We start from the raw sequence: 20,091 nt of genomic DNA on the forward strand, positions 1-20,091 counted from the left end.
TTCTGGATGTTGGTTCAGAAAATGTAAAACTATGGATATACTTACCTACTTACCTGTAAATTTTGTTGTAAAACAAAAAAGGACAAGGGATGGCCTCCTCTTTACTAAGATCAATATAGAACCAGAACATTGTATTGTTTTATATTTTCCTCCAGAAATACTCAATCTATGCTCAACAGCAGGAATAAGACATTATTCGTGTTTATGATGGTTCTTTATACAACCAACTGCCTAATATGAAACCAAAAAAAAAAAAAAAAGGCTCTGGTAAAGTTGAAATGTTAAGATAAATAATGATAACACATATTACAAGTAGGTCCTCTTTTGATTTCCATTATTAAAAAAAAAATAATGGAGCCAACACCAAATGAGCTGTTTAGAACCTCTTTGTAAATGATTTGCCTCCAAACAACTTTATGTTTTCAGGTTTCAGGAATTTTAATAGGAACAATTTGTATACAGTTTTCCACCCAACAAAACAAGCACAGTTTCACAATTTAACATTTTTTCTGATGAATAAAAAAAGACAAGCAAACCAAAAAATATATAAGCTTGACAATTGCTTATGAATAAACAATCTTGCAAATCTTACAGACAGGAGAGATTTCTATTCCATTTCCAAAACTTACAATGAAAACACAAACATTTATCATCAATTTATCAGGCAATGTAAAATCTTAAACTCAAAATTATTACAATGAAAATGTTAGTCAGTGAAACATTCAAAACAAATATATATATATATATATATATATATATATATATATATATATATTATATATATATATATATATATATATATATATAAAATAGGTGTAGTATCAAGCTTAAGGCACTTGGGCTATTGATAATTTCTCAATGGCTTTTCTACCACTTTGGTGAGTAAATTTGAAACAGTGCAATTTATTTGGTTAAGCTTGTAAGTCTAAAGTTTTCTATGACTTATAAAGCTTTCCATCCTATCTGAATGTCAGAATAAAATTAACAGAAAAGTTAGAATAAAACATATGACATTATTTATAAAACACGGCCTTTCAGGATTCTTTTGCACTTAAATTAGCCAACGTAATTCCCAAACTTATTTACTTCAAGTTGCCTGTGTTGACAATTTCTCATCAACAGATGGAAGTTTTCAACATGTTAAAAGGAAAAAAAACATCTCCTCGTTTATATCTAGACACAAAAATACTGTACAGGCATCCAATGAAATGGCACAGTCATTTATCTGCACATTCACAGACACACCCACATAGGGATTCAATCAACAGATTTGGATGTGTCATTGGACTTTTTTATGACATTGAGGAGATTTTGTGACATGAAGTAGGGCCTCTCGGATGATCCATCATTGCGTTCCAGGTCTTCCACTGTGACAAACACAAGTAGACGTTAAAAATGTTTTCTGTCACCGATTCTAATTTAACCTTCAGTTTTGATTAGAAGTTAATGTATTCCTATTCATTTCGGGCTTACAGTGTCATGTGTGTTTTAACTCAGTGCATTTTGGCAATCTGAAAGTGGGGAAGACGACTTGCCGAGGATCCAGATGGGACAGAAAGGGCATCTATTGACTCTTGACCAATAAAAGAATTGTCATTGTAGTGTAAATCCTACACCCCTCAGTGTTGTTACTGACCATGTCCATCACTTTATGACCGCCCACCGTCTGATGGAAACTTCCAGCTTGATAAAGCATCGTGTCACACAGCTTAATTCAATAACATAGCAATGATATCCCTGTGCTCCAGAGGCTCCACAGTCGCCACATACCAATCCAATATGGCAACTTTGGGGTGTTGCAGAACAGATCTGATCATGAGTGAGGAGGTCAACACAGACCACATTTCTTGAGGAATATTTCTGACATCTCATTGAATCTATGCAATAAAAAATGAAGGGAGTTTAGCAATCAAAAATGGGTTTAACCCACAACTAGTGAATGAAGATTTTTGAAAAGAGAATTGAGAGTGCAAGTGGGAATTTATTGTGATTTCTGCATAAATTTCCCCAATTTATGCAGAAAGACACAGAACTATTCATGAGTCAATATCTGGTGAAACTTTCCCTCTTCTCTGAGCTTTTAGCTGAACATTTTGCAGAATGGATAGCAAAATCCATTTAAATAGTTTGGTTTCCTCTCACAGGGTAGCTTTTCAGAATATTCCATCAATTCTTCATCACTGCCTTTTTGGAAATTTCTCTCCAGAAGCGTGTTGTTAGCGCCCATCTATGCACCCAAAAGCCAGGTGATTTGTATTTGAGGTGAAGTCGAAGAATTAAGAAGTAGACCAGCTTTTTCATTACACTGTCCTTTTTGAATACTGTCTGGCGTTTGTATCTGACTGTCAGTGAAACCCACCCTCAGAATCATGCTGTCGCCATCCTACTAGACAGTTGGTAGTGTTTTTTGTTTTTTTTTAAATTAAAGCCCAAACTATTGGGTTTTAAGGGCAAGATTATTTTATAATCCTGTTTATATGCCAGGATTATTGGGTAATCCTGGTACATAAACATCTGACAAAGTAAGCAGGTAAAAGAAGTGGACATTTAGATTCAAATAATTTATTTAGTCGCTTCATTTTCAAATGTTTTTTTCAGGGATTTCAAAGACTTTTTCACAAATTACAATCACACAAAGTCCAGAATGTATACACCTGGTATTCTGTTGGAGGGAGTCACAAATCAAAAATGACAAACAATTAAATGGACTTCTGTAAAATTGTCAATCATTTCATTAGTAGATAAAGAAACTCACCATTTTGTCTCGGATCCAAAAACTCACCTATTTAAACCCAAATCATCCTTCACATGTTTACCCATAACAGAACTACAATTACTAAATACGAGTATTCGCAATCAGGAATTACACCCAATAAATATGGAATGTCATCAGTGATTTCAGTGGGGGATAAAAATATCATCTTACAGCTTTCACAGAATGACAGACAAGAAGAAGAAGTAGTTGTACAAAAGCTTTCAGACACTTAAGATGTTAGTTGCAAGCATTCTAAAGGCCATGTTAATATCATGCAGCACTTAATAGACGGAAAGATTCAGGGAAGGGACAGAGCAAGGCAAGAAGAGGGGTCTGTAAACAAGTGGGAGGTTGGGTCGGGGTCCGGACAGTCTGAGAGGTCATGATTTCTGCATCACGGCCGGACAATCACAGCACTTAACGCCAGTCCAAAATACCAAGGCAAGGAGGTGGCGATACAATATATGGAGTCCCATCAGAGTGAGTCTCAGCAAGACTGAAGCCAAAAGATACATAATAAACACGCACCAGTGCATATATGCAAGTTTTTATATCAAGAAAAAATAGAAAAGAAAAAAGAAAAGGTCCAGTATTCATAGTGTATCAAATAATGTGAACGGTTTTGGCATCAGCTGGTATTTCTGTAAACTGTGAAAGTGATTCACTGTTGATTGAGATGTTTGCTCTGACTGTAAACATGGTTCCGGTTCTGTAGCGCTTCCGGCAAATGGGATCGAGACGACAAACACTGACAGTAATCAGGCATGGAGTTCAGCACGCACTATGTGTTACAGACCTTCACGATAGAAAAACCAACACTGTTCTAAAACCAACACAAAGGAGTGTGTGTGTGTGTGTGTGTGTGTGTGTGTGTGTGTGTGTGTGTGTGTGTGTGTGTGTGTGTGTGTGTGTGTGTGTGTGTGTGTGTGTGTGTGTGTGTTTTCTTCAAGCTACAGAGATGCACTGGGCTTTTGACCTCCTTCAGCCTTCGCTCTGGTTGGCCTTCTCCAGGTGGAACATCAGCTCTTTCAGCAAAGCCGTGTACACTTTAGCTTGAATGCTGTACATTTAACAGGTCCATATCACACAGCTGAGGGACGTAACTTCTATTCTGCTGTCTGAGGTTTAGTGAGCCTCCCTTGCTTTGTTGCATCTACTCCTGTTGTGCAGGTGGAGGATTATCATCTTTGTGTTGCTCTTTTTCTTCCACTTTCTTCACTTCCTCAGCTTCCCCATCTGCAGCTGTCTGCTCCTCTGCCTTTTCATCTGCTTTCACTTCCTGCTTTGCTGGAACTTCCTTCACAGCTGGCTCTTCTTTTTTCTCAGTGTCTTCCGCCTGACTGACTTGTTCCTCCTCCGCCTTCTCCTTCTTCTCGTCCTCAGTGCTGGTCTCCAGAGGCTGCTTTTCCTCGTTTTCCTCCCTCAGCACAGGCTGCTGTTTTATTTGGACTTCCCCGTCCTGCTGCTGGAGGGGCGTTTCCTCCTCCACTTTCACCTGGTCCGCTTGTTTGGCAGCGTCCGCCGCCTCGACGCCGTCAAACTCATCCTCCACCTTACCGAACTTGGAGAGGATCTCGTGCAGCTCCTTACTCATGAAGTAAGGTCTCTCAGACGAACCGTCATTCCTTTCCAAGTCTTCGCCTTTTGGCGGCGCATGGCATCGATTCAGAATGGGTTAATGGAAAACGGATGGGGAAAACGCAAAATGCAGAGGGAATGTATGAAAGTGAAATTAACAGGAGACAAAGAGGAGAGAAGTGAGAAACAGAGCAGCAAGAAGGAAAAACAAGCAGCTTATCAATAGGAGGAGAAGGTTTTCGGTTATCTTTGAGAAATGACTCACAGAAACACAGGAAGAGTGTGTCCACACACATGGCGTACACGCTGAAGAAGCCGTGGGCAATCAGATAGGATCCCACTACTACTGTCTGCAAAATAAAAAGCAGGAAGTAAAAATATATATATATATGAAAATTAAGTCCATTTTAAACAAAGCACTCAAAAAATATTGAGTCAATTTCATATTTTAGTCAAATTTATTTTGTAGGACGTGCAAGGAGTACCAGTAAGTACTCTGTTGATTTAATAAAAACAACTTTTTGAATCACAAATAAATGAGTAAATAAATTGCAGTTTTCTCCAATTTATTAAATATGCTACTTTATTGCAATGCTAACTATTTATTTTCAAGCTTTTTTTCACAACTGTTCTCACCAGTATTGGCACCCAGTAGTAGTTGAGAGATGGAGCCGCATTCTCTACAACTTTTATTCTTCCAGAGAAGAAGAAGAAAGAGAAAATCCCTGCGCAGAGATAAAAAGCAAAAATAGTTTATTTGAACTGCGGGGAAAACACACGGATGTCTCCAGAGTGTTTCCGTCTATTAATAAAAACCTCCCTTACCCACAATGCCAACAATAAGGAGCTTCCCAAGAAACAGCAGGAAGTCAGTCACTTTATCTAAAACTGCCACCCTGCGTTAGAGAGCACACAGTGTTGAGTTTAACAGCATCATGTTGCTGCAATAGTGGGGAAGAGATTATTAGAATATGAAGGGTAGAAAATGAAAAATTTAAAAACAAACCTGACAATGTTTCTCATGAGAAGGAAGAAGGCATTTCGAGCTGAAGTGCAGAAACTTTTTCCGTAGATCGCAATCTTGGATGAAAACAAAATAATGAGAAGTGAACTTCTTGGAAAGAAGAGCCATCAGTCAGCAGTATCCAGTTGCAGCAGCTCACCATGATGTAGGCGTTCCGGTTCAGGAATTTGATACATTTCTCCAGACACCAGAAGCAGCACCTCATGCAGCTCAGCAGAAATTTAGCAAACTTATTCTGAGCACCTGGAGGACAGGAGGGGAAATGGTGCAACACTTTAGGATGAACAAGGATGTTTATGTGTGTAAATTTTCTGTTTCTTTATCACCGCATGGAGATGAGAGAGGAAGTAATTGATGTGCATAATCAGAGCTATATTAACAATGACACCCAGATATGTTGGTCTGAGACTGATTAGACCTGCTAGCAAAACAAAACACAGTAAAAGCAGATATTAATAACCCTAACTTCACAGCCTTTTATTAGGATAGACCAACACAAATTATTCACAAAGTAGTGAATAATTGTGAAGTGGAAACTAGAGAGCAGACGGCGTCATGAAGACTGTCAGTCAGTTCAGGGACAGAGACGACAAAATAAAAACAAAAAAATATATATATGAAACAAGATTTCCATCTCTGAATCTCTCACACAGAATCCCTTCTAAAAGTAAAAAGAGTATGGCACAACTGAACATCTTGTAAGACAAGGCGTTTACATAAACATGATAAGAAGAGCATTAATCAAAGAAGCAGCCCAGAGGTCCACAGCGCAGGTGGGAGAATGTGCTGATGGGACAACTATTATTCATGCACTAAACAAATCTAACCTTTACAGAAAAGTTAAAATAAAGTTGAAGTCAAGATGTCCTGCAAAGGTCAGACAAAGGGACACGATAAACATGTGGAAGAAGTCGTTCTGATCAAACCAAGATGTAACTTCTTGACCTACATGTGGAGAGAAACAAAAGCCGACAGCGAACATCACCTGAACACGCCACAGAAACATAATGCTTAAATCGACACATGGAAGCTGGTTAGAGCGGTGGAAGGATTTAGGTTATGAGGATGCGTGTTACTAAAGTAACCAGGGTTACTTCTGACTAGCAAATCTCCGTATCCACTATGAAACGAGATTTAATGAAGCGTTTTTCCAACCTTTCAACTTCTGATCCAGATACTCCAGGAGGACCCTGATGACCTGGACCGAAGACAGGATCAGGGAGCCAAAAGCCAGCGAGCCTGTGTGGTATCTACACAGGAGGAGACCAAACACGAGAATTAGTCACAATTTTCCATGTCACACGGTCTGAGGCACCACCTGCAGACCTCAACATATGCCCCATTCGGGACAGATTCGCCTGCTTTTGTGTAAAAATGAAAGAATAAATAAATAATGCCACATTTGTTCTAGAACGTTTTTAATTATGATAATTAAAGTAAACATGGTTTCCAACAACCTAAGAGCCCGTCCCAGCGAGGAGAATATGGGAAAAGCAGGGATATCGTCTGGCTTCTTGAAGGCCCAGTAATAAGAAGCGAAAGCTCCCGATAGCGTCACCTGGCCCAGCGCCGTCACAAAGTTTGCACACCAGAAGAAGAGGAAGACGTTGTAGAACTGAAGCAGGATGAGATATTTGTGGTACAGCGTCTCACCACCGTAAAAAACAAACATGCATTCTGCGTCTGGGCACTGGGCTGAAACATTGGAGGTGTTAAATGTCTGCGGGAAAAAGGAGAAGAGGCGGATCAATGCAGAGATTGTCTTTCTAACTAAAAGGCAACCTGTTTACAGCAGCAGTACAGTTACATGATTTGAAAAATGAGCCCGACTGGAAAAAGATATTTCTGGATCACCTTGGGATCGCATGTGTCCATCGAGAACGGGCAATCGGTTTTGTTGAACACTTTGTAGATCTGCTCATTTGACGTAGCCAGAAATCTGGTTGGAGACGTCAAGGTGACAAAGTGTCATCACTGAAACATCATGTGACAAAATGAGGGATTGAGCTTCTTGGAAGGCTGACGAAAGGATACACTGCAGTGACGGCCCAGTAAGCGATCACCACAGTCAGGAGGGCAAAGGTCAGCAGCGGGTAAAACATCGACGACATAATGTGGCCCACAGCGCTGACAAAAAAACCAAAAACAAAAACGCTTGTTATTCTGCAACCTACTAGGATATCTGAAATTGCTATATTTGCTACAGAGAAATTGCTATAAAAACATTCTGACTTAATAAAAGAATTTGTAAATTAAGCAATAATTTAATTCATATCATTTGACAGGAGGATTTAATGACCACTTTTTCTCACACTGATCTGTTCTGCTAATTCTAATTTTAATTATTATATTATTACAGTATTGTTCTCGTAGAAGGTATTCGCAACTTAACGATTCTTTGTTTTGATGCGTCTGTCTCCTGGAAAGTCAAGTTGCTGCTGCAATTAACTTTATGCATTCCCTCAATTTTATCTTTTCCATAGAAAGTTCTCCTGGCTCAGTCACTCTGTGTTCAGGTGCGTCTTGCTCCTGGACAATGTCACTGACAGAGGTGTCACTCTGTCTGTCAGTGTCAGAGCTCCTGGCTCAGTCATTCTGTGCTTAACCGTATCTCTTTTCTTAATTCTGGTACTGGCTGCATTTTTCTTTACCATGGAAAATAAACCTATTCTCACGCAGTTCTGTATTTTCAACCCTCAACCGCGACCATGCCTATTAGTTGCTCAATCTGAACTAGGTTTTGCTGTAGTACTTGATTTGTGCTTCATGTACATTCAGTCATCCACAGGACCAATTCCTGCTTAAAGGAAGTAGTCCCTTTTCCCTGTCATTACATGCTTGTTCAGGTGGAGGTATTGCTGCAGAGTCAACAGCTCCATGCAATCACATGAGCTTATATACAGTAATTAGATATATAAGCTCATAAACATGAGCTTATATGTTAGATATACATATAATGCAGATTATTAACTTGATGCAGTTAAATAATCAGTCAGTTGATTATTTCATTGCATTAAATGATCAACTCACTTTGATTGTTTTGTGGATTGATTTGGACTTTATGTATACAAATGTGAATATTTGTGTTTTTCTCTGACATGAATTGGATCGATTCATTATTTAGTTCCATATAATTTGATATGAAATATGTCAGTTTTCCTTTTGAAGCGCTTAAAGATGAAATTTTGTAGATAACCAGTGGCATACAAATATGTTGAATTGAATTAAAACTCCAAATGTAAGTTTCATAATGCATAGTCAAGCTGCATTGCTTCTTTAATTAAGTCAAAACGATGATGCAACACGTCTGTATGAAAATGTACCGTATCCGACATGTACGAACCTGCTGGCCTCTTTGATGAGAGTGATGGCGATCAGGATTCTTTTTCTGAGGAAGATGAGCAGCAGGATGATGATGAACTCGACAATCGCCAGGATGATCACTGCGAAGCGGATTGAAATGATGAATAATCAGTTAATCGAAAGAGATAAATCACAGTGAAAATGTCTTACTGAAGGCCAGCCATGTCTGTTGGATCTGCAGGTAGACAGAGAAGTCTGTCTGCAGGCCCAGGTCACGGATGGTGACGTCTGCGCCCGGTTCTCCCTTCAGGGCGGTGTACTCCATGTAGCAGTGTAAAATCCCTAAAAACAGTCAAGCTTGTCCGTTATATCAATTGTCTTTAAAGACAACCTTTAATTTTAGCATTTAGAGCTGGCAGGATTTACCGTATCCAATGACAAGAATGGCCAAAATAATTATGACCCAGACCATGGGGGCGGCCAAGAACCGCAGCAGGACAATGAAAATCAAGCTGATAATCATGGCGATCACCAGACAGCTGCAGAGCGAGAACAGATTAATGAGTTACCTTATTAACTGGGATACCGTCAACCAATCAGAAGTCAGTGTGATTGGTTGATGCCTTTCAGAAACCACATAAAGATTTTTCATACACCAATCTGAAGTAAAGCAATATGTCTGTCTCAGTTCAGTAGGAACTGAATCACTTGAGAAAACTGAAACCTTGTTCAGCGCTTTAACATCTAACACTTTTATTTGAGCAGTTCAGGGAAGTAAACTCACAGTAGTATCCAGTGCCAGGACTGAGTGTAGTCTTCAAAGACTCTCATGGCCACCTGACGAGCTTCCAAAACAATATTTGACTTCCTGTCGAGAGAAAACATCAGATATATGGACGATTATACTTCACAGATTAAACAGTAAATAATGACATATAATTTTACGAAGCTTTGAGGCAGATAAATTTTCCTCCATGACTTTTAATACTCTAATCACTCGAGGAATCGCTACAGCACCTAATAGCTACACACATTTCATAAACTGCTATACTGACATAACTTTTAAAAACGAATTAACGTGCTTGATAGCATCATGTTGTGTCCGTATATACGGACGTAGACTCACTTTGCTGCCTCCAGCAGGTCTGTGGCGTTGACTCTGTTGTTATTGTCATCGACAAACGAGGTTTCGTTGCCTACAACAACCATGCCGCCGCTCAGCTTTCCCAGGGCAGGCAGGCAGCGCCGTGTGACTGTGGAGGCAGGCCCATGATCACTTTTTGAAACTCTTGGCAGCAGAAACTAATTAACAGAGACGCCATCATAAGAAGTGAAAGCTTGTCACTTACAAGCTTTGCTGGGCACCAGCATGCCAGGACACAGGCCATCCCTCAGGATCTCAGGAGGACTCTGAATGATGCAGCGAGAGCTTTAGTTAAAGATCCCCTCATTCCGCACACATAGCTCTTTACGTCTTTACGTCGTTTTAATGTGAATAACTTCAGTATTTGAAAATGTACCAGTGCGGCGAAGTTAGTTCCCTCCTTGCAGTATCTCGAGTAGTATTCATGGTCTTCTTTGCTGCCTAGCTTGGCCTTCACCAAATTCAAGTGCCTGTCAGGACACTTTTCCACACATATCTGGGGACAGAAAACAGCAGGCAGGCATGAACCACTGATCGGCGCTGTAAAGCAGCTCCAGCAACCAGATGTAGCCACACTTCCTGACCTGAGGGGTGGGACACTGGAACTCCAGGAGCACCAGGGGGCTGGCACATTTCAGGATGTTGAAGTAAAACAGAAGCGGTTTCTTCCTGTAACGTGACAATGACACAGATCACAGACAGAAGTTTTTTTATTGACAGACCCGGACAGAGCACTTTATAGTCATGACGTTGGAAAAGAAAATGAAATACATCTCTGGAAAAAAGCAAGAGACCAATGCAGTGAGTCCCATTGAAAACCTCATGGTTATTCCTCCAAATATAGATTTCTGATCTCTTCCTTAGTTAAAACATTGTTTCTAAATGAATGTTAACTTGTTTTCTTTGCATTATTTGAGGTCTGAAAGGAATGCATGTTTTTCATTATGTTGACCATTTCACATTTTCTGCAAAATTTTTGATCAGAATTTCAGAAACATGTTGTCACTAGTTCATAAAATAAAAGAGCAATGTTCATTTTACTTAAACATATACCTAAAAATGGTGTCTTAAATTTTCCCAGAGCTGTATATCTAAAAAGTGTGGCATGTATTTGAGTTCACCCTACTTCAGTCAGAAACGCCTAAATGGAAAATTAACCTGTAAATAATTTTTCTTTCCACGTACAGATATTCTGCACTATGTGTTAGTCTATAAAATAAAATCTCAGTAAAAACACTGAAATGTTTTGTTGTATCGTGAGGAAATGTCGAAAGGTTCAAGAAGTACGAATGCGTTTGCAATACTCTATTTGTGGAAGTTACACAAGATCATGAGCAACCTTTAATACTTCAGGTGACTTACTCCAGTGCGGTCCCGGCCTGCCCACAGAACTGCCCTCTGCTGTCTGTGGGATAAATCACTTTCCTAGGGTCACCCTGAGACCAGGCTGCAGAGGGATGAAATACTTCAGTTTGGAGGTTTTTACATAAACTTAGCAGGTTTTAGAATAAAGTAGCAAGCAGATAATATCTTATTAAATGAATAAGATATTATAGCAAAAACCAAATAAAATGCACAAGCACTGTGCGGTGTAAGCAACAGTTCAGCTCTGCTAATCAAATGCATTGATTAGCTGATCATCAGCAACCACCTACATAAAAGAAGGAATTTCAACAGTGTGATTATCAGGAAAAACATACAAAAGCATCTCAGGAAAGCAGAAGTTGCAGATGTTTGCTGAAAACAAAAAAACCCGACAAATTTGCAGCCATCTGTCCAATCTGTGTCCCTTGACACATTGCAGTACAGCAAGGACTGTTTCACTGAGGTGGAAGCTAAAAAAACAACAGCACTGGCCAGAAGAGACTCATAGTTGCATGAAAAACAGATAAGGTTGGTAAAAAGTGCAACTAATTGAGGTTCTGTGCCGAGTTTCCTTTCCTAGACAATGCTTCTGTACTTTAGTAGGTTTTTTTGTATAAGAAAAAAGGGCTGCATAATTTTTCATATGTAAATTTAAGTTTTTAAAAGTCTAAATTAAATCAATCATCATCAAGATATTTATGGGTTTTGAACAGAATCAAAACAGGATTAGAGTGACATAGGACGATTCTTACCGAGGATTCCAACTGCGAAGTAACCAAACAGGAAGAGGATGAAGAGCAAACAGCAGAGGATGTCCGTGCAACCCCTGGGAAAAAAAAGCATCAGACTTATCATGTTGCTATTTTGGTCTGACAATAAATTTAAAAAAAGAGAACACACACACAAACACACTAAATGAGTAAAACAGATGCTTTCACCTGTTCCGGATCGGCCCTTTGAAATTGGGATCAAACTTTCTGGACTCCCCTGAAACAAAGACAGAGAGAAATCTTTCTTAACTCTAAATGCGTCCTTACTCTGATGAGATGGCAGCGCGTGTAGAAGAGCAGGCAGAACTAAAACCTATTGCTGTTTTAGGAATCCCTCTTGTCTTACCACATAACCGCTCACACACTTTACAATGAGTAAGACTCCACATCAAAGCTGAGCACCACTCTGTGCCACAAGTCAACTCCCTCAAAAGATTGTTGTCAGAGGTAAATTTTACAACTTCAATTAGTCACAAGATTGCCTTTTATTAAGCTACTGTACAGCATGGCAGATTAAGGGTTTTTTAGCAATATCAATAGATGGTGATCTATTGATATTGCTAAAAAACCCTTAATTTTCTCTGTATTTTTAAAGAAGTACTATAGTTTTACTTAAATCTGCATTGCTGATACTGTTAAAATGATCTAGTGGTTAGTTTGGTTAGGCTCACCATCACAATAACTGCAGTTTACAACATCCTCAAAGAACTTGGGTTTACTTTTTAAAATAATGGCACAGTGTTTATCAGTTAAAAAGCCTCGCTTTAACTTCTTCAAACGTTTGGACATTTCTGAGGGGTCAAGCAGTTCAGGTTTTTTTTTCTATTTTGACCTTAAATATCTTTCTCCAGAAGATCTATTAACCTGTCCATGTGGGCAGCTGCAGACATCAGCTGAACCTGAAGGTTTCTGATTTGAAATCTGGCAGCTTTTTCTCCTCAGTTCATGGTGATGTAAAACTTGCTTCACTGTGAACAGCAACACCAGTTTAAGGTCAGGTTTGGAAAAGATAAAGCGCGTTAACATAGAGCTTCTGGACTGGTCCCAGTTTCAAACCTGCTGGCTGTTGATGGCCTGCACTCATCAGGTCTGTTCTATAGCAGGTGGAATATGTAGGAAAATGCCCGACTTGCTGAGAGGCTTTTAATAAAAATATTACTGCAGGTGAACATTTAAATCAATACCTGTAATTTTGCACTTGAAATAACGAATATGTTCCTTTTGGACAGAAAAAAAATAAATTTTATTGTCTCATATATTTAGATTTAGATAACTGTATTTATCTGTATTATTTTGTTTTACTTTGACTGCATTACACACCATAAAGTCAATGTAAAACATCTAAAGAACACACTGGTTGGTCAGTATACAAAACACACAGTTTCTTTGAAATGGACTGACAAGTACATGAAGTAAGAGGTATGTAGCTTTATAAATAAAGACTCCTCACACAACTGGTGTTGTTTCATGGTTCAGATCATTATTTAAAGTCAGATGTTTGCAGCCATGGTGGTGTGACACACACACAACCACAACATCCTGAGGACAGAGGTATTTTTGCATAACTCTCCTTTCTGCATTCCACTGCACTTTCTGTCTCATTATAGCTGTTACCAACAAGTAAATTAAGAAAAAATATAAGGATATATGAAAAGAAAATGCTAAGATGTTTTTTTTGTTGTTGTTTTTTTTTGGTAATGTGGTCCTACATGGCTAGCAGTTTCATTAGCAATGCAAACTGAACTGAAAATACGAATCGTTTTCATATTTCAAACAAAAACTTGAAACAAAGCAGAACATAATAAGGATCAGTGCATCACTAAGTCAGTCTGTAAGCTAAATAACAATAGTGACAGTCAGAAGAGCAAATTTATAAAAGTTAATTCAAAAAGTGGAGGCAGAAATTTAAGAAAGCAAAACCGCAAAAAAAAAAAAAACGTTCTCAAGAAGTAGAACGTGCCAAGACCCAAACAGGCCAAGACCACGCGAGGCGACTTCCTTCACCCTCAGAGTCTGCTGCATCCACACGTTGAAAACTCCCACTACCCCACCCACCAACCAACCACAGCCAAGCAGAGGGTGCAGCTGCCAAAGAGAGCACCACACACTCCAAAATCCCCACAAAGCCAAAGAACACACCCTACTAGAGGAAGCACCAGGCACACGCCGACAACGAACCAAACCTGTGCCACCCAGCAGACTGTGGCAAATCAAACCCCAAAGGAAACCAGACATTGACCTCGGCCAGTAAAATGATTAATCAGTGCATTTGTAAAAAAAAAATAAATTGAGCCTTTTGCTGCAGAAATATTTCTTACTAGTTCACATTGTTGCATGTAACATATTCTCAGTCAGTGGGCATACAGGACATGATGAGTCGATAAGAGTCCGGCCAAGCATTATACAAAGACTCCTGCAGAACAAAAGGATTTTTTCTGCCTGTCATTCCTCACAACCCACAAAATGGCTCCCCAGCGACGGCGGAGGGCTCCCTGTGGGCATCGCCAGCCTCCATGGAAACCCTTCAGATGAGGCCGTGGAAGGAACTTCACGCTGACCACAAATACATCACAGTAAGACCAACGTGTCAAAAGACTTTCAAGAATCAGACGCCTGAATACTTGTTAACAGGAAAACCAGCTCGATAGAGAAGTTCTGTTGCAAGCAAGATTTGGTGGCGTTCCTCTGAAATGCTCCACGTTCTGTCTCACACACTTTACGATAACAAAGCTGCTTTAAGCTCATGCTAAGATGTGGAGAATGAGCAAAAAGAGGCGAGAGACAAGACATCAGCCACGACGGCCTTCCAGCCAAAACAGTGCTTACACACCGACACGTACACAGGATACCCAAACATTTCCTGCCAAAATGTCGCAGAAGCAGCTGACATGTAGGACGACTCAAAAGCAGAAATGTGACCGCAGAACAAACAAATCCATCAAAACTGATTGAAACAAAAAGCCAAGCAATTTGCTTCAAACAGAACCTCCAGCATGTTGTTGAATAGAATCCAAAAGGGAAACAGTACCTTTTTTTTCATACATGGTCATTTTGTTGCGGTTTCCCTCCCAGTTTGTCGTACAGAGAGTTTTATCGATCCTCCGCAGCAAGCTGGCGTTCAGCAGCTGCTTCTCGTCGTCTCCTTCCTTTTAGAGCTCTTCGGCCTCTGACCTTTTTACTTCCTTCTTTCACTGTTTTGAAGACTTTACTGTTTTTTTTTTTTAACCGCTTCCCTCAAGCCTGTCATTCTGATGTTATAAAGTAAATTTGCAGCAGCGGCGGCGGCTCGTCTGCACGGTGACGTTTTGAGGGAATCGAACAAGAGAGATAAACTTTGTGGGACTTTACAGGAAGGACAGCATGCTTCTTACTTTCATTTTACTGAATCAACATTTTGGGATGCTAACATAACAGGGGAGCTCCTCTTCACGCCAACACCCTCCCTTACCAAAACGCGTGGCTTAGATGACGTCTGAGCTTTGTCAAAGCACAGCAGCGCTTTGGTTCTAGATGAGGAAAGATAAACAGCTTCATTTCTCAGAAGCTTCATTTTTCCAGCAGCCTGGACGTGAAAGAATCCAGGCTGCTGGATTCATTCAAATACAGCAGCCTATTTTGGTAAGCTTAATGTTGTACATTTAAATGCCATCGTTCAGCTTCTCACAGTGTTTTGACAACAACCAATAGGCTACAAAAAAAAACTCTGCATTACTGGAGCACTTATTCTAGTTCTAAACCATTATTGTTACACAGAGAACAGTACAACTGAGAAAAGGCCGTCCTACGTAGTCAGTGGAGCACATGACGTGTGACTGACAAACAATACACTAACTATTGATTGTATCTGCTCCATGGGTTGATACAGTCAAATCGGCACATGTCTTCTTGTGCATTTCTGCTGTGAAAACTCCCAGTTAGAAGTTTTATTTGCCAATTATTTCCAAAAGAAAATAAATATTTTATTTTCCCTTAATGCAATAGTGATTTAAAAGAAAAATAATAATAAAAGATTATATCATGTTGGAATCTGAATCAAGGTTTCCAATTGGAAGTAATTTCAGTTAAACTCACGTAACCACGTTCAAATTTTGCAACATCATCCGTTCACAATACTTTGAAAATAACTGCACAAAGAATTTAGTCTCAAACAGTAATAAAATACCTTTTAGATCACAAAAAGCTAAGTATATAATTTTGCGTAGCTCTTACTAGATGTCAATAGAAATGTATTGTTATTCAACCAAGAAGTTTGAAAGGAAATGAGAAAGATCTCTCCCAAAAGATAATAAAACAATGCAGCAGAGTAACAGCTTTGAAAAGTTTTCTTTTCATTTACTTTTTGATGAAGAAAAAAATTTAACATGATAAATATTAATAACAGTCTTTTAAATAATAAGTAGAAAATCCTCTTTTTTTGGTGTTACAACAGTTATTATTACATCAGTAGAGTTACAGTTTTATCTTTGCTTGGCATCAATTTAAATAAAATTGATGCTGAACAAGGCTATCGTACATGTGAAGAATCTCATACTGGCCAAAGCAAAGACATTACTAAATGCCACAACATCAGCAATTTGGCAAGTTAAGAAAAACAACAAACAAAACTATTTTTACTGCTTTTATTATTGCTACTTTTCCCATTCCCTTTCATATTGAAGGACAAAACGAATTTGAAAGACTGAGGCCTCAGAGCTGGAGGACGACTCGGCTCTTTTATGCAGGAAAACAGATCTCTGATTGTGCTGGAAAGCACGCAAACAGATTTTCATCTCGCAGCTCTGCCAAGTCTTTACAAGCTCAGATGTGTTTGCAAATTTGTTGAAATAAACATGGCAGTAGTTTAGTGATGTGCTGCGGCGCATCCAAACGCTGCGGATTTATTTATTCATTGTTCTGGAAGCAGCCTATTATCTTCAGGCACAGCATTACTCATCCAGCAGGTCTGTGTGGGATTAAAGCCGGTCATAAACGATCCAGCCCTTAGTGTGGTCAGTATTAGGGATCTTTAAATTATTTATAAGGAGTGTGAATGTTAGGGCAGGAGTAATTGTGCGGTGTGTGTGTGTGTGTTACCGGGTGTGATGATGTCATGGCTGATGTGCTCCACTAATGGGCTCTGAGGGGTTATCAGATGAAGCTCTTCCTGTCTGCCTTAATGGATTCTGGCTACTGTGTGTGCATTCCTTGGAGGGACAAGATGCATTTGTCTCCTGATGATCTTATTCCTTACAGTTTATCTCTCTTTTTAAAGAATAAGGATAAAGACTTATTTATTAACTATAATTAGAGGAGATGACAGACTCACAGCTGCTGTGTGGAATTGTTTTAAACACATGGGATTACCTTAAAAACTCTATTTCCAGACACTATTCAGGACGCTGGCCTACATGCTTTTTAAAGGAAATAAATTTATGGTTCTTTACAGACAGAACTGAAAAAAAAAAAAAAAACTGGCCCAGATCACAATCTGTACGCCAAACAGCGACTGACTGATTCAAACCTAGTAATCTCCATAAGAAGAAATGTTGCAGTGTGTGTGTATGTGTGTGTCAATAAAGAGGAGTTTGCAGGCCTAATATTGACTGGAAGTCTCCTGCCTCGTGTCTGCTGTGTGGGTCGAGCAGACAAGGCTGAACATAGTCCAGGTACTGCAGGCTGCAGCCTGCCTTCAACCAAAAGCACCAACTCAGAAATGCACTGTTAGGCTACATTGTCAAAAGAATGCTAGGAATTACTTTTCAATGCGCAAATTGCAATACAAAAACATTTTCCAGTCTTATACTTATATAAGCTTCTAAGAAATGACAAACAATGGAAGTTGGGAGTCAAGAATTATGTACCTTTTGAAACTGTGTACCTGTGTTTCAAAAACACTGGGTTCATAACAAGTGAAGATTGGCTGTCTAATTAGTCAGGCTATCTGCTGGTTGAGCCTGAAGTCAGCTGCTTAACAGGCTCAGACTCCTGGTTGATTTCCCACTTCCCCAATTTGCCACCATCTACTTTGAGTCAACAGTAGTCTATTTTATAACTGTAAACAAACCACTTCCTTCCCATCTACTTAAAAGCTTGCTTGATTCAATTAGAGTTCATATTATTAAATGAAACCTTTGCAGTAGTATTTTAGTTCTGATCCATGTAGCAGAATGTAACAAAAAATGATTTGAGTAATAAATGCTTTTTATTTGTTGCTGAAATTAAAACTGAAGAGCAAATGACTCAAAATAACCCCAAGCATCTTCCTGCTGGCAGATAGATTTTACATGAGTCATATATTCACATAATACAGTGTATATAGATTATAAAAAACTACTTTAAATCATCAGTTGTCAAAGAAGGGTCATGTCGCCAAAGAGTGCATGAATTGACGTAAGGTCGATGTGAAGTGTCCAACAGTAGCTTTAATTCCCTCCTGAAAGGGTGAAACAACCAAAACCACAATGGAACCAAAATGGCGATAAAACCCAAATGCTACTCGAAGCTTAGCAAATGAAGATTTGAAAACAGAGTTCACTCAGAGTGTCAGCTCAGAGGTGCTTCTTAAGTTTGTAAGCCATTAACAGGCTGTCAATATTTTATCCAAACCCCTGCTCTTTTCATTTTGAAACATGCATCAGACCCAATGGACAATTGGTTCATCGTTAACTTTTTTAGGAAGCTATGTTGAGGCTAAAATCCCCCAAATGGGGCTAATTTATACCAAAACAAAATACATCTCATCACCTCCTGAAACCTTCACAATGCATTGTGGAATTTAGCAGTAAGGCAGCACTGGTGTTCCACTCCCAGTGAAACACCGGCTTGGGGACTGTGGCTATGACTATCATCTCATGTTGCAACTCTAAACTTGGGGTTATTGCAGCAAGGCTAAGGTTGGTTATTAAAACTTCATGACTCAAGCAGCCTGCATGAGCAACAACCCGGCTCAGACACAAGAGGGCCAGGGTTCATGTGGGCTGCAACTTTGGAGAATCAGTAAGAAACCAGTGAGTGAGTCATACGCTTGTCTGATGTAGAGGGAAGAATTCTCGCATGATGTGCATCTGAGGAGAATCCATTGTTGTGTTTTAAAAATACATCTGTCAAATCCACACGTTTCTCTGTTTTTGTGTGCAGCTGAGAATGAAACGACCATATGCTGATCTATAGTACACACACCCACCCACCCACTCACCCACACACACACACACACACACACACACACACACACACACACACACACACACACACACACACACACACACACACACACACACACACACACCAAATCGTTTCCAAGCTCAGGGGAAAACAGTAACCAAATAATAAATCAGACATTTAAATCCTGGTTTCTTTAAAAGTTATTTAAACCAAGCCTCTTTTTTCAGTGTTTTAAAAGCCAAATGAAGCAATAGAATAATTTACAAAAAAAGGTAGACTTGTACCGTTATCTTGTTGTTAAAACAAAAAAAAAAAAACCTAAGGCTACGTAAAATCAAACTGTCTTGTTGCAACATGAAATAGTAATTTTCTCCACGACAAATAACAGTAACCGTTGTGAGGATGTGTCCAGATCAGCGTACCACCCCAGAGGTCCACACCCATTCATCCACCGCAGTCATTGTTTCCGTTTCTTCGCCCGTTTGGAGAGAAGAGGTGGGGAAACAATCAAAGATCGAGGAGAAAGCTGTGACAGATCTAGCTAATTTTTTTGTTTGTTTGTTTGTTTGTTTTTCGTACCGTATTTGGAGTCTGCTTGTTTCTCCTTCGACACCATATTCACGCCCGGTTCTTCTCCTCGCTGATGATCAAACGTCAGACACAGTTGTCATGGAAATGTCCGGGCGCAGAAAACCATCAAGAAGTGACCAACTGCTAGCTGCTATAGAGAGAGAGAGAGAGAGAGAGAGAGACCGTCCCAAAATACACGTTTTTACGTCGCATTCTACAAATAATTGAAAGCAGACGCAGCCAATCAGAGAGCGAGGTTTGGAAACCGAGGAGTTATCCGGCCAATCAAAGTGTCGCTGAGAAGAGAAGCCCCACCTTTCGCTCACATTGCTCTGGAATGTTTACGACGAGAAAACTAACGTGTTTATTTCAATAGGCGTAAAAGGTTTTAAAAAATGTTTTATGTAAAAAAAAAAAAAAAAAAAAAGAAAAATTAAATATA

General features: G+C 39.4%; 1 protein-coding gene across 3 annotated transcripts; it reads right to left on the minus strand.

The window, feature by feature from the left end:
• Window positions 1-818: 818 nt before the first annotated feature.
• On the minus strand, window positions 819-19,795 carry slc44a2 (solute carrier family 44 member 2). Of its 3 annotated transcripts, none has more exons than XM_055040815.1 (22): window positions 19,659-19,795; window positions 12,108-12,156; window positions 11,922-11,995; window positions 11,167-11,251; window positions 10,389-10,473; window positions 10,181-10,300; window positions 10,010-10,070; window positions 9,787-9,913; window positions 9,445-9,528; window positions 9,087-9,199; window positions 8,871-9,002; window positions 8,701-8,800; window positions 7,392-7,484; window positions 7,212-7,296; window positions 6,815-7,077; window positions 6,513-6,607; window positions 5,497-5,600; window positions 5,340-5,413; window positions 5,159-5,229; window positions 4,970-5,058; window positions 4,599-4,683; window positions 819-1,367 (listed from the first exon to the last, which is right to left on the minus strand). In XM_055040815.1, the coding sequence occupies exons 1-22, from the start codon at window positions 19,693-19,695 to the stop codon at window positions 1,258-1,260; spliced, it is 2,136 nt and encodes a 711-aa protein (XP_054896790.1). In that variant the 5' UTR covers window positions 19,696-19,795; the 3' UTR covers window positions 819-1,257. The 3 variants fall into 3 exon arrangements, with proteins under 3 accessions (XP_054896790.1, XP_054896788.1, XP_054896789.1); XM_055040813.1 differs by lacking the exon at window positions 819-1,367 and adding an exon at window positions 2,547-4,396; XM_055040814.1 differs by lacking the exons at window positions 819-1,367; window positions 19,659-19,795 and adding exons at window positions 2,547-4,396; window positions 14,968-15,269.
• Between the last annotated feature and the right edge of the window lie 296 nt (window positions 19,796-20,091).

Source organism: Poeciliopsis prolifica, unplaced genomic scaffold (assembly GCF_027474105.1).
Source record: "Poeciliopsis prolifica strain line A6 unplaced genomic scaffold, Auburn_PproV2 SCAFFOLD016, whole genome shotgun sequence".
In the NCBI taxonomy this organism is placed as follows: domain Eukaryota; kingdom Metazoa; phylum Chordata; class Actinopteri; order Cyprinodontiformes; family Poeciliidae; genus Poeciliopsis; species Poeciliopsis prolifica.